Genomic DNA, 15,108 nt, shown 5'->3' on the forward strand with positions numbered 1-15,108 from the left:
GCGATGTGCTACTCCGTACGGATGATATTGTTGGTTTGACAATTCACATGTATCGGTAGGAAGGTGTCGGACCCACTGCGGAATTGTATGCGGAAAGGCGACAATCCAAACAAAGAGCGAACAAAATCTAACCACCACGACCATCATCAACCATCCATCACCATCCATCATTATCAGCAGCACGAACGACGGGCCTTGATGCGCAGGGTCTTGACAAAAACACTGCAAACCAGTCACATACACCGAAATACCTGAGACGAGCGAGGTCTACGGGTAGCAGGCCCGATAAACACACCACCCCATCCACCCAGACGCGAACATAAACCATGGCCGACAAGAAACAGTCAGACGGTGCGGCATCGTCAGGCGCGGGAGCCGGCCCAGGCGCGGGAGCAGGACCAGGCGTTAACGCCGTCAATCCTCCCATCACCATGGCCGAGTATAAGAAGTCGCAGCAGCGTGTTCGGGAGCTGGTTGAGAAGCGTAGGATGCTAGAACGAAGACTTGTTTGTCCTCCCCCCTCTCTGGTCCTCCCTCCGGCCGCTCTTGTGCTTTCTTAATATCTACTCAAACGCCCTGCACTTGCAGTTGACTGACAGAAGTGTGCGTAGGGCCAAATTGAAGATAGCATCGCAGCAAAGGAGACGTCGTACCTCGAGAGCACGCCGAGCGGCAACATCATTACAGGATTTGACAGTTACATGAAGGGCCAGAGCGGGGCGGCAGCGCAGAGGCGCAAGGCTGGACCGGTGGAGCTGAACCGCGTGTTTACCAAGTCGTCGCTGTCGTACAAGGCTAATAACGGGGTGAGTTTGACTTGATACCTTGATCTATCACCTGTACTACCCCTACCTCACGAAGATGCACAAGCCCCGCTGACAAAAGGAACGAGACAGGATGCAACGCCAGGATCGACTCCGGCCTCGCACGCACCAACACCTGGATCTGCATCGTTTAGGGAGACTGGCACCGCTACCCCGACGGGCGCTGGGAGCAAGAAGAGCGGTAAGAAGAAACAGGAAGCTGCGGCGGCGGATGATGAGGCCGAGGGGAATGGGCAGGGGAACAAGAAGAGGACCTACTTTGGGGCGTCGCGGAAGTGATATCCTCTTCTCCTTTTCCCTCTCCCTGTCTCCCTCTCTCTGTCTTCTCGATACCCCACCATTGTCTACGTTTCAAAGAAAGAAAAAAAGGAATTGGCCGGCGTTTTTATTTTTCTATGGCGTCAAGGGGACATGCATTGAGGGTATTGTCAGTAGGCAATTATATTCCTCTTTGTTCGTATAGGCTATTGTTACTCTCTCTTCCTCTTTAAGATGGGAATCCCGTGATACGAAATAAGGATGGTCTTGTTTTGGAATCATTACATGCCATGTCTGTGTGTGTGTGCGTGCGTGTGTGTGTGTGCATGCGTGTATACCTTGGAAGGGGAAATAGGAGCATACGAGCCCAAAACGGGAAAGACAAGAAAAATAATACGTCAGAACAAGCTAACAAGAGGAGAAGCCAAAGAGGAGGAGCCGAGAAAGGAGTACAGGTGAGGGGCTCACCAAAGCAACGCAGGCGTAATACATGTTCAACAGGGTCGGCCACGTGAGGGAAAATCTCACATCGGAGACCGCAGACGTATTAGACGAACGGGGGGGTTGATACCCGTGTGACTCCGCTATCATACCAACAACAATACGAAGTGGCAGGAGAGGGGGGGTTAGTCTTGATGAGTGATTGCAGGTCTTGCCCAAGCGCTTGGAATGTAACGTGAAGTATGCCTCTTACCTCTTACACTGCTACTACTACTACTACTACTACTACTACTACTAAGACACCAGAACTAGGAGGAATGCAGGTAGAGCTAAGAGGAGTAGGGAAAGATGTGACAATATGACAAATATATCATCCTCTTTGAGAGTGCGGGGTCATCCTTCCTTAATGTTTTGGCGTGAGAGGGGAAAAAAGGGAAGGAGCGAAAGAGGGAAAGAGGGGAAGGAGCCAGCCAGCCAGGGTCGGGATCGAGGGATCGTCAAAAGTACCGAATCTGGCCAAAGGGAAAGAAACAGCTCGTGTCTTTTTTTTTTCTGCCAGCGGCTTAAACTACAAGTATCATGACACGACTTTATGTACTGCTAAATAGCAGTCACTGTATTGAGTAGATAGCAATGATGTTATATCAACGGTAAAGTATTGCTCGTAGTAATAGCATATGTACTGCATCATTCTTCCATACTCGCGAGTACTACTGCAATATTATTGCATTACTACTATTGGCAGCAACCTTTCTTGTAGCCGCAAACTAATATATATCAGTACTGGCAAGTACTATAACACTCTCCTCCTCTTCATCCTCCTCCTCCTCCTCCTCCTCTCGACCCCTCCCCCCCCCTCTCGACCCCCCTTACACTGTCTTGACTGCTACTACGAAAAGCCCATGCCTTTCGTGTACTCATACTGTCACTGATCCTACCGTCCAAGCCATTAATAATCTCAGTAGGCAGTGACAACTAGCTACTCCAGATAGCTGTTGGCCATCATGACAATCCAAGCTTCACACTTCACCCCCGAGGTCTTACTCTCCGCCCCTCGCCGTTCTGCAGGCGCGCCCAACTCTACGGGGCAGTTGGTTCTCTACACGGTCCGTTAATATACCCCGTGCTTCCTCTCGTGTCGTGTATTCATGTGCCAATTGTCTGTCTGTCTGTTGTCACTGTTGCTCACACACGCTGTCCTTTGGTGTAACATGGGGAACAGGTCTCGTCATACTCGTTCGAGTCACACTCCAAGTCATCACAGATTCGTGTCCTGAGGCTCTCGGACGGCAGCTCTCATCTCGTCTCGGAGGATGCTACCGTCTACGAACCTGTGTGGATTGGCGAAAACGAGATTGCCTTTCTCAAACCGGCTGACCGTGGGTGCACTGCTCTCATGACCCAGAATGTCTTTGAGAGCCCCGAGTAAGTCACTTATATATGTCCACATGTGGAGAGAGGGAGAGAGGAAGAGAGACGAGAAAACTTACGCATAACGACCCCAGATCCGCCTATATGATCCAATTCTTCGCCGGTAGCCTGTCAAATCTTAAAGTCAAGCAGATATCCCCCACAAAAGCCTTCCTATGCTGCTCAGCCCCGACCACGCCCAGTGGCGACATGTACTGGCCCTCAGCAGAGCCCAAAGCTCAATCCTCGGCCAAGATCTACTCTTCCTTGTTTGTGCGTCACTGGGACACCTGGTCCACTGAGAACAAGAGCTCGCTCTGGTTCGGCACCCTGTTCAAGAAGGACGCCAAGTGGGTGTTTGATGCCCCCGGGCTCACCAATCTCCTGACCGGAACTGGCCTTGAGAGTCCCGTCCCCCCCTTTGGAGGCACCGCCGACTTTGACATCTCATCCACCGGCATTGTCTTCGTCGCCAAGGATCCGGAACTGAACCCGGCCAGGTTCACCAAGACGGACTTGTACTACATCCCCATCGAAGAGGGGGCCTTGAAGAAGCCCGTCGAGCCGCGCATCGTCACGACTGAAGGACTACGCGGGTACAGCATGAGCCCCAGCTTCTCCAGGGACGGCACAAAGGTGGCTTTTACGAGGATGAAGTCGGACAAGTACGAGTCCGATCGGCCTAGGCTGCTGCTAATGCCCGACATCAACAACTTGAGCCGGGTCGACGAGTACTTCAAGGACGACGATAGCTGGGGCGCCAGACCCGACTGGATAACCTGGGCAGACGATGATTCTGAGATCTATGTCGGTGCAGAGAAGCACGGCCGTGTCGTTCTGTGGTCGCTTCCTGCCAACGCCCAAACTAGCAAGCCGCCGCGGCCGCTATTCGTCGACGGCAGTGTCGTGGAAGCCAAGACTCTCGGTGGAAGCAAGGGGCTTCTCATCAGCTCCCGCTCCCTCGTCGAGAATTCCAACTACTCTATCTTGAACACGGACGATGCGAGCATCACCCAGGTCTCGTCGAGCTCTAAGAACGGCAAGAGTCTGGGCCTGAGCCAGTCGCAGTGCTCCGATATCTGGTACGAGGGGGCCGCGGGTTACCCCAACCACGCACTCGTCATGAAGCCCTCACATTTCGACAAGAGCAAAAAGTATCCGCTGGCGCTGCTCATCCACGGAGGTCCACAGTCGGCGTGGACTGACGACTGGAGCACCCGCTGGAACCCAGCCATCTTTGCCGAACAGGGCTACGTGGCTGTGTGTCCCAATCCGACGGGAAGCACGGGCTACGGCCAGGACCATGTTGATGCGATTACAGGAAACTGGGGCGGCACGCCGTACCAGGATATCGTTAAGTGCTTCGAGTACATTGAGAAGGAGCTCGACTATGTCGACACGGAGCGCGCCGTAGCTCTCGGCGCGTCGTATGGCGGATACATGATGAGTGAGTTTATCGTCCGAATACGTGAGAGCCCGGCCAGAATACTAATGGACCTTCTCCTCAGACTGGATCCAGGGAAATGACCTTGGACGCAAGTTCAAGGCTATCGTGTGCCATGACGGTGTCTTTTCAACACAGAATCAGTGGGCGACCGAGGAGCTCTTCTTCCCCGAGCATGACTTTGGCGGTACGCTCTGGGAGAACAGGGAAGGGTATGCCAAGTGGGATCCTTCGTTGCGTCTCGACCAATGGTCAACCCCGCAGCTGGTATGTATCTCAGATGGCACGCAGGGAGTAAAGCGTGTATTTGTGGTAGACGAAAAGCGGATGTGCTGACACTCTCCAGGTCATCCATAACGAGCTCGATTACCGCTTGCCCATCTCGGAGGGCCTAGCCATGTTTAACGTGCTCCAAGCTCGCGAGGTGCCGAGCAAGCTGCTTGTGTTTCCGGATGAGAACCACGTAAGATCAACTCGCTATCGTAGAAGGAGAAACGACGCATCGATGAGTACTGACATATTTCACAGTGGGTGTTGAAGCCGGAAAACTCGTTGGTGTGGCACAAGGAGGTGCTGGGGTGGATCAACCACTACAGCGGAGTGGCGGTGGATGCTAATCTGACCAAGGCAGTTGGAAAAATGACTGTATGAATTGGTATCATTGAAATTGCGTGGGTTGGAACAAGATGAGAGTTATGCATATCAGCCTGAAAGTTGAAGCTCTGAAAGATGAAGCTTTTGGAGATGCAATTTAGTAGTGTGAAGGTCGCATGAGGAGAAGTAATAAGTGTACCTGAAAAATGGACTGTGCGTATAGAACCATACACTGTCACAAATAACACTGTGCATTCCCTCGTCGCGCCTAGAAGCTCTACTTCCAAACCCTCGACGTATCTAGCAACAAGCAACGACATTAGCGACTGGAGACATATTTCAACACACAACGGTGGGGAAAGAACCTACATACTCTTGCACTTCATCTTACAGAGAAGGCAGAAACTACCTTTCATCTCCGTGCCTTGTGCACATCCGCTCATTTCCTCCTCCCCTCCCCCTCGTCAAAGATGCGTCCTCAGTCCGTGCGACCAAACTGATGACGACCTCGGGCGCGAGCGACAGCATCGGATCACAGCTTAAGAGATACGATACGGATGTCACAGTCTCAAGGGACGGACGAACTACGGTATAAACGAAAAGAGAGAGAAGAGACGACAGAGAAAAGAAAGAGAAGGGAAAGCAAACAACCGGACAGCAATGACAATGCCTGCTCCCTCAACCCTGTTTCACGCCCTCCTCCGCCCTTCGACCTTACAAATCCTCCGCGCAACAGGGTACCACGGGACCAGCCCTGCTGTGCTGGACGCCGTGACGGACCTGGCGGCGCGGTACTTGACGATGCTGTGCGAGAAGACTGCGTCGCACGCCCTACACAACCACGACGGCGAGGCGGGCGACTACACGGTTGCCGAGGTGCGGATGGCTCTGGAGGAGGCGGGCGCGCTGTTGCCCGCCCGTCTGGAGGTAGAGCAGCAGTGGCGCGGGGAGGAGGACACCAGGGGCGTGGATGAGTTCGTGGCCTGGTTCTCCGGTCCAAGGATGAAGGAGATTGCCGAATTTGCTCACGGCGATGGGGAGAATGACGGGATGGATTATCTGAATGGTATACTCCTCTCCCTTCCCGTGTGTATGTGCGTGTGTGCACGCGTCTGTGTTTCGAACTGACAGGAGGGGCGCAGCGCTTAAAAAACGTCACAACAAGACTTCGGACGACTCGAAATTCCAAGGAACAATATTGGGAAGACCGGCGGAAGCGGGAGGTATTGAAATCGAAGGAGGGGACGAGGATGTCAAGAGTATATGGGATTGGGTGCGAAAGAGGACAGGCGGCGGTGACGGCGAATCGTCAAGAGATCACCAGGACGTAGCCAACGGACATGCGAGCAACGGTGTCGCTGTCAAGCGCTCGGCTTCAATGAGCTCCGGCCTTAGCTCGGTTGGGGACAGGTTGAACGGTGACGGTCTCCAGGACATGGATCTGTCGTAGGCCGGCGGGTGGGCATCGTCGGAGGGGAGGGGGAGGCTATGCCCCCTCGAGAAAGCGGCTACTACTACTATCACTACTTCTACTAGTACTAGGATTCTTGGGAGGGTTTGATGCTGAGCCGCAAGTATAGGAGGGAAAAAGTGTATATAGCATTGGAGTTACGGATTCAAAAAGGGAATGTATAGATATATATTCATATATATAATGTATACCATAGTATAATTAATTACCATTGATATTCCATAAGTGATTTTTCGCATGTTTGAATAAGTGGTTATACTACAAGATGTTGATACATATTATACAAGAAAAACATATATCAGGGAGTATTTCTTTCTTTTTAATCCCCTCCCCATATTGTACACATCTATACAGGTATTGTTACACTTCACCTCCCTTCCCCTTGGCAACCAGGGCCTGGTAAACACCCATCTCCCTCGCCGTTTCTAGAAACACCACCTTGGCATGATTATCCGCCCCATCAGACGGCCAGTACCTCCTCTGCAGGTACTCGTACAGCACATTGCTACGGGTCGTCTCATCCCCTAGCCTCGAGGCGTCCCCGTCCACGTGGGCGAGCAGGTCGCTGTCCAGCTGACGCTTGGCAGCTATGAGTCGTCTCCTCTGGGGGGGTGAGTCCCACGACAGACGGGTGGTGCCCATGGTCAGCTCGAGGACCAGCGCCTCGGAGGGCATGAAGCCGAACAGCTGCCTCAGCGACGTCAGGGCCACGAGGAAGCCTGCGTTGTCGCCTATGCGACGGAACGTGTGGAGGATCTTGCGGCCGAGCTGCCCGTCCATGACGGTACCGACACCACCACTGCCGTCACCGCTGCCTTGTCCGTCCTCTGAGGTCGTGGCGGTGGAGAAAATAGAGCGGAAGCGCGCTGCCTCGGCAAAGAGGCTGCGTGCCGCGACGGCCTCGTCGGCTAGCGCACCCGACGGGACGTGGTGTAGCCGGTTGATGTCGAGAGTCTTCCACAGGGCGCTGAAGGTGTACGGGTCCGGGACGATGCCCCGGTCCGAGACGAGGCTGTCGTACAGGGCGCGCGCCTCCTTGGCCTGGCCGGCCTGGATGTACGACTCGAGGAGCTGGTTCATCATGAAGGCGTCTGGGCTGATTTCGGCGTCGCGGAAAGAGTCCCACAATTCCACCATGCGGTCGTGCAAGCCGCGGAGGCGGTAGTTCTCTGCCAGGAGGGAGAAGGTCTCGAGGGTGGCGCGTGGGAAGGGGGCCACGTCGTCCTTATTCTTTTTCTTGGGGACCGCAGCGGTGGCGGCCGCTGTTACGCCCTTCTCCTTTCTGGAGCGTACAAAGTCGATGCGCGCGCCTATCATATCCCAGGCCAGACGCTCGGCCTTGTCCATGCTGGCGGCGGTCCCGGAGCGCTGCCACGCGCCCACCAGACCGTTGAGGTGGATGGGCGAGGCCTCGACGCCCTTGCGGCGCATGAAGTCGACAACGCTGTAGGCGCCGTCGAGGTCGCCGGCACCGATTAGACGCTTGAGCCACTTGCCGACGAAGAACTTGTTAGCCACAACTGACGGAAGGTACTTCTGCTTGCGGAGGTCGACCTGGCCGTCGCTCATCATGTCTACGAAGGCGTGGAGGGCGTTGTCGGTCTGGTTGGTGGTGAGGAAGTAGGACACGACCTGATCGTAGTCGGCGAGCTTCATGCTGCGGCCCAGCAGGTCCCTCATGCGGCGGTAGGCGAGCCAGGCGCGGTCGTGGTCCCGTGCCGTGCCGCGCTCCGACCAGGTGCGGATGACGGGCATCAGGATGCGCGGGTCCGAGTGCGCGCCCACCAGCCGATCGACGCACCGCTGCGCCTGGTCCATGTCGCCGACGCGGCAGCTCATGCGCACGCCCAGCTCCCAGAAGTCGCGGAATGTCTCGGCCGACCCGGCCCCCAGGCTGGGCATGCAGCGCTTCCAGCTCTCTAGCGCCTTGCCCTCCCACCCCTCGACGAAGATGGCCTCGATAGTCAGCAGCTGCTGCGCCGGGCTGAGCGGTACGCGCGCGTCGCCCATGTCCCGTGCCAGCAGCGACACGTGCGTCAGCCGGTGCGCATTGACAGACTCGTCCGCCGCGAAGATGCTCCACAGCAGGTCCCACGCCGGCAGTGGCACGATGGCCCAATTAGACGCCAGTGACAGTCGTGCGGCGTGGTACGCCCTGTATACGGTCGAGACGTGTCTATCCGTCAGGCCGGCGGGCAATCGCATCTCGCGCGCCACGCGCTGCATGGCGCTGTTGAGCCTCGATATCTTCTTGCGCTGGTTCGCTGTATATGGCTGCGTCGGGATCTGCGGAGGTGGTGGGAATCGCGTGTGCGTCGGCACCGACGACGACGACGACGACGACGACGAAGGCACTGACATCGGTCTCGTGCCGAACTTGGGTCTCGACAGCAGCGGGCCAAACCGCTCAGCTACGCCGTCTCGGATCTCCTCAGGCAGCTCTGCGAGCGTAGCTTCGATCTCGGCGTCAATGGACGCGCCATACTTCTCCATCCGCTGCATGGCCCTCTCGACGTCGTCCTTTGTCCTCATCTGGCCCCAGTTAGACCCCATAGCGCCCAGGACCTCGTCCAGCGCTTCCCTCTCCCCCTTGGACCCGGCGACCCTCTTCATCTGCTCGAACGAGTTCCGCAGCACCGACGCGTCCACGCCGCCCAGCCCCTGCTCATACGATCCATCGTCGGGGATCTCGGTCAGCTTCGAGCCTTCCTGCTCGAAGAAGCGAACCGAGAAGTTGTTCGACTCGCCCTCAACATTCTGACCTCTACTACCGGCCGCCTCGGACAGGTCACCAAGTTGCTGCTGCTGCACGGCCTCTGTCTGCGTCGGTCTCTCAAAGGCAGATTTCTTTGCCCTTGTCGTCGTCGTTGCGGTCGATTCGCCCCCATTTGTCCTCGAACGTGTCCGTGCTCGTCTCTCGGCCGTATGCGATATGTACCGAGCTCCTCCAACCCACGATGTAGCAGCAGAGGCAGCCTTCGGACGCCGTACGAGGCTCACCAGGCACGACCGGCATATGGACTCGTTTCGGCATCCGAGATCAAGTAAGAGGGGCCTGGCAGCCATTTGTTTCCGTGGATATGTGTTGAAAACTATTCAATGAAGGAGAGGCTAGGCCGACATCCGGGCCAGGAAGAGAAAAAGGGGAGACAGCCAAAGCTACTACTAACTGCTATTCAAGAAACTGGGGCCAAAGGGGAGAGAGAGCTTCAATTCACGAATGTTTCCCACTGCTATCTCCGTATTTGAAATGTTATCGATAAGATACCAAGTAGAAGCAGAGATTTTGACCATGTAAGCTTTTTTTCTATACTCACCGCCTTCCTTTTAAGATCAGCTATGGCTAATGGGGGATGGCAGAATGAATTTATTTTTTATGTCTTTTTTTTGTCCCACCAAGAGGGACGACGACGATAATCACCACCATTCCCATTCACCACAAACAGTCTCTCTTTACACCTAAACCACAATACTCGGACGAAAGCGAACGGATCCTCGAAATCAGAACAAAAGAACACAAAAAATTATTAAGAGAGAGGGGAGAGACAGAAAAGAAGAGTTGAGAAAGAGACACCAGGACGAAAATGTCCAACTCACAACCCGACTTCCTGCGCTTCACGGGCCACCGGTCTTTTGCGCGGCGCCTGACCTTGGCGACGCTGACAGGTCGACCGATCCACATCTCCAAGATTCGGAGCTCGTCGCCGACGAATCCCGGTCTGGCACCACACGAGGTGTCGTTCCTGCGGCTCCTGGAGGCCGTGACAAACGGTAGCTCGATGCAGATCTCGTTCACGGGCACGGCCATGACCTACCATCCGGGTCTGATCACGGGGGCCATCGCGGGCCAGGGCGCGGCGGAGGGCGACATGATCGAGCACAACCTCCCGCCCACATGCTCCCGTGGCGTGACCTATTTCCTCATGCCGCTCTGCCTGCTGGCGCCTTTCTCCAAGGCCCACATGAACGTGCGCTTCTCGGGCGCCGGGGTGATAACCTCAGCCACCGAGTCGGGGGACGTGTCGGTCGACACTTTCCGAACAGCCATCCTGCCCATCCTCGGCCTGTTCGGCATCCCGCCTGCCAGGATAGAGATCCGCGTCCTGCAGCGCTCGTGCGCCGGCCCCGGTGGCCGCGGCGGCGGCGGCTGCGTCGAGCTCCGCTTCGCCAGCCAGGTCCGCCTCCCCAAGACGCTGCACCTTAACCGCTCCCCGGGAAGGATAAGGCGCATCCGCGGCGTCGCCTACTCCACCGGCGTGTCTGCCTCCAACAATGCGCGCATGATCCACGCCGCCCGCGAGATCCTCAACCCCTTCGTCTCGGACATCCACGTCGCTGCCCAGTACGACCAGGCGCCCCTCGTGCCCACCGGCGACAGCGCCGGCAGCAAGAGGCGGCTGGGCATCGGTTTCGGCCTGAGCCTCGTCGCCGAGTCTAGCGCCGTCGGTGTGCTCTACTCGGCCGACGCCGTCGTGCCCCCCAAGGGAGGTGTCGTGCCCGAGGATATCGGCAAGAACTGCGCCTACCAGCTTCTCGAGACTATCGCAAAGGGCGGCTGCGTCACCCCCGTCTCCGCCAGCACAGTCCTCGTCCTCATGGCCATGGGGTCGGAGGATGTCGGCCGCTTACGCATAGGCAGGGATGTCATCGGGTGCGAGGACCTTGTGACGCTGGCTAGGGATCTCAAGACGTTTGGTGCCAGCAGCTGGGGTCTACGTGATGTCAATGACGACACCGATGACATTCAGGTTGCCGTCAAGGGAACGGGCGTCGGAAACGTTGGAAGGAAGATGGCATAGATATCTTGGACAGATGAAAGATGAGCAACAAAGGAGAGAGAACGAGGCTAGTCTCACGGCGCCTGGGCATGCATTGACTCCATCGTTTTATATAAATAAATGTGTATAGTGGCAGTGATTTCTATGGCAGTAGCAGTGTCGTTATACAGCGTTTCGTGTTTTGTGAGAGGAGGAATAATGTGCTGTGTATGAGTGCGTTTGTGTGGGTGAGAGAGTATGGTGTAGTATTTTCTTACATGGGGCCTAATCGCCGCCGCTTGCTTGCTGTGGCCGGGTTTGGATCGAGGCACTCTGTCGTCTGGTGTTGAGGGCCGCCAATGTGGCTCGGTAGCCGATGCTCTGTAGAGACTGGGCCGTCGTCCGTTCCAGCTCCGTCGCCGCCACGCGCAGGGAGCGGACAATGTGATACTCACCCAGGACACCGTTGCCCGAGGTAAGAATGTCCGACAGGCGGGACCTCGTAACGGCTTCGCCAGAACTCGACGACGGCCGTCGTGGCTCTGTCCCGGCTGCCTCTTCATCCCGGCCACCTCCGTTACTCGAGGTCGATCTTCTCCTCAGGGGCTGCAGCTCTATGCCATCTTCGGCATCGTCGTCATCAGCCTGCGTACTGCCAATATTCCTCTCCTCTGCATCGAGATCATCGACGGTGCGGGACGTGGCAGCCTCCAGGGCGGCGCTGGCGACGAGCGGTCGGAATGTCTTGAGCGACAGACGCAGCTTCTCCCGCTCGGTATGTATCGTCAACATCAGGCACTGCAGGACGAGCAGGAATACGTCGGCCAGGATGTAGTATAGCCTATGCACGGGTGGCTCCTGGCCGATGAAGTCGATGATGACGCCACCGTGCAGGTAGCCTCTGTGGTATTCGCGTCCCTCCGGGAGGGCGGCAAGGAGGTGGATCAGCATGCACCACAGGTTGGGGAGGACGACGAGGGCGACGTGCATGCGGCTGGCGGGCATGAGGAAAGGGAACGACTCGGACTTGGGTGACAGGTACATGGCCTGGCTGACGGCGCGTATAATCAGCCGGAAGGTGGAGCACCTGCATCAATCCATCTTGGTCAGCGCTGCTGCCAGCATCTCTCCGGGGAGGCCGGGGATGGTCACTCTCCACATACTCCATATAGTACATGGCACTCAGCTCGGCAAAGACCAGATTGTCCAGTCCCTTGAGCAGGTGCGTGACAAGCTCCAGTTTCTTCTTGAGGCCTGGGTTGGCCTTCTTGGTCCTCTTCTTCCTCCTCCGGCGCCGGCTCCCACGAGACACAGGGCGACGGGCCGGGGTGTCCCGTCGTAGCTCCTGGACGGCACCATGGTGTCGCGAGCCAGTCCCCCGGTCGCCGCTCGGCACGATCGTTCTATCGTGATCTGTCGTGCCAGGCGGCTCCCCTGATGGTGCGGCAGAGCCCGACGGCGAATCGTTGCTCATCGTCGTAGGGGTCTCTTTAGCGCATGGTTCGACCGTTGAAAGGGCGGAGCAAACGACATGGAAGGCAGCGACAGGTATTAGTAGCTCAAATGCCGCCGATGAGGCGTGGACAGGTGCGATCCGCGGAGAAAGACAGCGTCCGGGTCATGGCGTGGGGAGATGGAAGGAGAAAGATGAATATACCCGACAAGACACGGGTAAAATGAACGATGGATGGTTGGTGATGATGCGTTTAGTGGCGTGAATGTTAACAAGGCGTGGCTCGTGTCGCTCCTTTCCCGCGTCTAAGGGACAGGCATCTGCCAACGTCGCTGGAATTTGGTCAAGGCCAGTGTAAGTGGCAGCGGTTGAGAGTGTGCTGGAGGCCCATGTATATACATGTACCATTACGTGGAGATGAGAAAGAGAAGATACACGGAGTGAACTCCCGGGACCGGGAGGGATCAACTATAAGTCCGATGCAGGGAACCCCGCCATGCAGAACGGGCAAGGCGCAGCCCAGCTGGTTGCGTGGGAGAGGCGTGGGAGGGGAGGTGCTGGTGGTAGGCTAAATTTCCCACTCCCGCCTGTAGGACTGTGACTCAGTCGAAAAAAAAAAAAAGAGCCGACAAGCAGCTTCGGTGCGCCCCGGTGCCATAAGAGTCCCTGTCTCGACCTCGACTCTTCTTTAAAAAAAATTCGATTTTTTTCTTGAACATAGCGAATCGAAGAAACGAGGAAGCGAGAGAAACATGACGAGCTCGGCACCCAAGGCCGATCTGGCCACCGAGATCCTGCAGAGGCTCTCTATCCAGGAGCCCCTCCTTTCCGCAGAGGCCTTCCCCGCCATCGCTTACCAGGATGTCAAAGCCGCCCTTGACCGACTGGCGTCGCGGTCCATGATTACATACGTGACGATCGAGAGAGAGGAACCCGTACTCGAGGCCGAGGCCGAGCAGATAGCGGCCCATGGCAGTCACGAGGCCCGCGTCTTTGAGGCCGTCAGCAAAGCCGTAGAGGGGTTGACGATCCAGGAGCTCGAGCAGGCCATTGGCGACAAGGCTGTCACCAAGGTTGGCCAGGGCAAGGCCTTCAAGGAGAAGTGGATCGCCAAGGGCAAGGACGGAAAGCTGGTTGCTACTGTGCGTGTCACCCACCACCTCTACTCTCTCTCTCTCTCTCTCTCTCTCTCTCTGTCATATGTACATTGTGCCAGGGGAGATGCCGTGGCTGGCGCGAATCAGTCGCTACATGATGCTGACTCTCTCTCTCACTCCACTACAGACCGACTCCATCACAGACACGACACGCTCCACGCTCGTCAAGATCAAGGAGACCAAGACGGCCGAGGCCAAGGTGCTGGCGGACCTGAAGAAGCGCAAGCTGGTCAAGGTGCAGAAGGTGGTCAGCTTCAAGGCGGCCAAGGGTCCCAAGTTCGCACTCGAGGTGCAGAAGGAGGAGACGGACCTGACGGCCGACATGCTGAGTTCCGGGGCATGGAAGACGGCCAGCTTCAAGCCCTACAACTTCAAGGCGCTGGGGTCTGACCAGAACGCCGGTACGCTGCACCCGCTCAACAAGGTGCGGCACGAGTTCCGGCAGATCTTCTTCGAGATGGGCTTCGAGGAGATGCCGACAAACAAGTTTGTGGAGACGGGGTTCTGGAACTTTGACGCCCTCTTCGTGCCCCAGCAGCACCCGGCGCGCGACCTGCAGGACACGTTCTACATCTCGGACCCCAAGGTCGGCGGCAAGCCGCAGGCCATCGGCTCGGGCCAGGACGCGGAGGAGTACTGGAACAACATCAAGGAGGTGCACCAGGAGGGCAAGTACGGCTCCACCGGCTACAAGTACCCGTGGGCGGCGGACGAGGCGCTGAAGCTGGTGCTGCGGACGCACACGACGTCCATCTCGACAGCCATGCTGTACAGGCTGGCGTCGCAAAAGGGACCGGACGGGCGGCCACCGCCGGCGCGCTACTTCTCGATCGACCGGGTGTTCCGAAACGAGACGGTGGACGCGACGCACCTGGCCGAGTTCCACCAGGTCGAGGGCGTGATTGCCGACTACGACCTGACGCTGGGCGGACTGATGGAGTTTATGGAGGTCTTCTTCAAGAAGATGGGCATCACGGACCTCAAGTTCAAGCCGGCCTACAACCCGTACACGGAGCCGAGCATGGAGATCTTCAGCTACCACAAGGGTCTCAACAAGCTGGTGGAGATTGGCAACAGCGGCATGTTCCGACCGGAGATGCTAGAGCCGATGGGCCTGCCCAAGGACATGCGAGTCTTTGGCTGGGGTCTCAGTCTGGAGCGTCCGACCATGATCAAGTACGGCATCGCCAACATCCGCGAGCTGCTGGGTCACAAGGTTGATCTCAACTTTATCGAGAGGAATTCGGCCGTTCGTCTGGAAAAGGATTAGGTCAAATAGACTAGAGGTGAAAAGTTCAA

General features: G+C 56.8%; 7 protein-coding genes across 7 annotated transcripts; 5 read left to right on the forward strand and 2 right to left on the reverse strand.

Moving 5' to 3' along the window:
* Nucleotides 1–326: 326 nt before the first annotated feature.
* On the forward strand, nt 327–1,103 carry GMORB2_7432 (chromatin modification-related protein EAF6; the record flags this gene model as incomplete). Its single annotated transcript, XM_035469397.1, has 3 exons — nt 327–548; nt 612–806; nt 897–1,103. The coding sequence occupies 3 exons, from the start codon at nt 327–329 to the stop codon at nt 1,101–1,103; spliced, it is 624 nt and encodes a 207-aa protein (XP_035321092.1).
* Nucleotides 1,104–2,527: 1,424 nt separating this feature from the next.
* Nucleotides 2,528–5,028, forward strand: GMORB2_7433 (WD40-like Beta Propeller Repeat; the record flags this gene model as incomplete). Its single annotated transcript, XM_035469398.1, has 6 exons — nt 2,528–2,629; nt 2,746–2,948; nt 3,029–4,380; nt 4,442–4,644; nt 4,724–4,840; nt 4,906–5,028. The coding sequence occupies 6 exons, from the start codon at nt 2,528–2,530 to the stop codon at nt 5,026–5,028; spliced, it is 2,100 nt and encodes a 699-aa protein (XP_035321093.1).
* A 609-nt stretch (nt 5,029–5,637) lies between these two features.
* Nucleotides 5,638–6,421, forward strand: GMORB2_7434 (uncharacterized protein; the record flags this gene model as incomplete). Its single annotated transcript, XM_035469399.1, has 2 exons — nt 5,638–6,037; nt 6,114–6,421. The coding sequence occupies 2 exons, from the start codon at nt 5,638–5,640 to the stop codon at nt 6,419–6,421; spliced, it is 708 nt and encodes a 235-aa protein (XP_035321094.1).
* Nucleotides 6,422–6,802: 381 nt separating this feature from the next.
* On the reverse strand, nt 6,803–9,508 carry GMORB2_7435 (pentatricopeptide repeat protein; the record flags this gene model as incomplete). The annotated part of the gene is made up of 1 exon (XM_035469400.1): nt 6,803–9,508. One exon carries the CDS (start codon nt 9,506–9,508, stop codon nt 6,803–6,805), a length of 2,706 nt encoding a protein of 901 aa, XP_035321095.1.
* Nucleotides 9,509–10,026: 518 nt separating this feature from the next.
* GMORB2_7436 (RNA 3'-terminal phosphate cyclase-like protein) lies at nt 10,027–11,241 on the forward strand (the record flags this gene model as incomplete). The annotated part of the gene is made up of 1 exon (XM_035469401.1): nt 10,027–11,241. One exon carries the CDS (start codon nt 10,027–10,029, stop codon nt 11,239–11,241), a length of 1,215 nt encoding a protein of 404 aa, XP_035321096.1.
* Nucleotides 11,242–11,484: 243 nt separating this feature from the next.
* On the reverse strand, nt 11,485–12,673 carry GMORB2_7437 (Fungal domain of unknown function (DUF1746); the record flags this gene model as incomplete). The annotated part of the gene is made up of 2 exons (XM_035469402.1): nt 11,485–12,286; nt 12,363–12,673. 2 exons carry the CDS (start codon nt 12,671–12,673, stop codon nt 11,485–11,487), a joined length of 1,113 nt encoding a protein of 370 aa, XP_035321097.1.
* A 731-nt stretch (nt 12,674–13,404) lies between these two features.
* Nucleotides 13,405–15,079, forward strand: GMORB2_7438 (phenylalanyl-tRNA synthetase alpha chain; the record flags this gene model as incomplete). The annotated part of the gene is made up of 2 exons (XM_035469403.1): nt 13,405–13,794; nt 13,937–15,079. The coding sequence occupies 2 exons, from the start codon at nt 13,405–13,407 to the stop codon at nt 15,077–15,079; spliced, it is 1,533 nt and encodes a 510-aa protein (XP_035321098.1).
* Nucleotides 15,080–15,108: the final 29 nt, after the last annotated feature.

Source organism: Geosmithia morbida, assembly GCF_012550715.1.
Source record: "Geosmithia morbida isolate 1262 chromosome Unknown scaffold_8, whole genome shotgun sequence".
NCBI lineage: Eukaryota > Fungi > Ascomycota > Sordariomycetes > Hypocreales > Bionectriaceae > Geosmithia > Geosmithia morbida.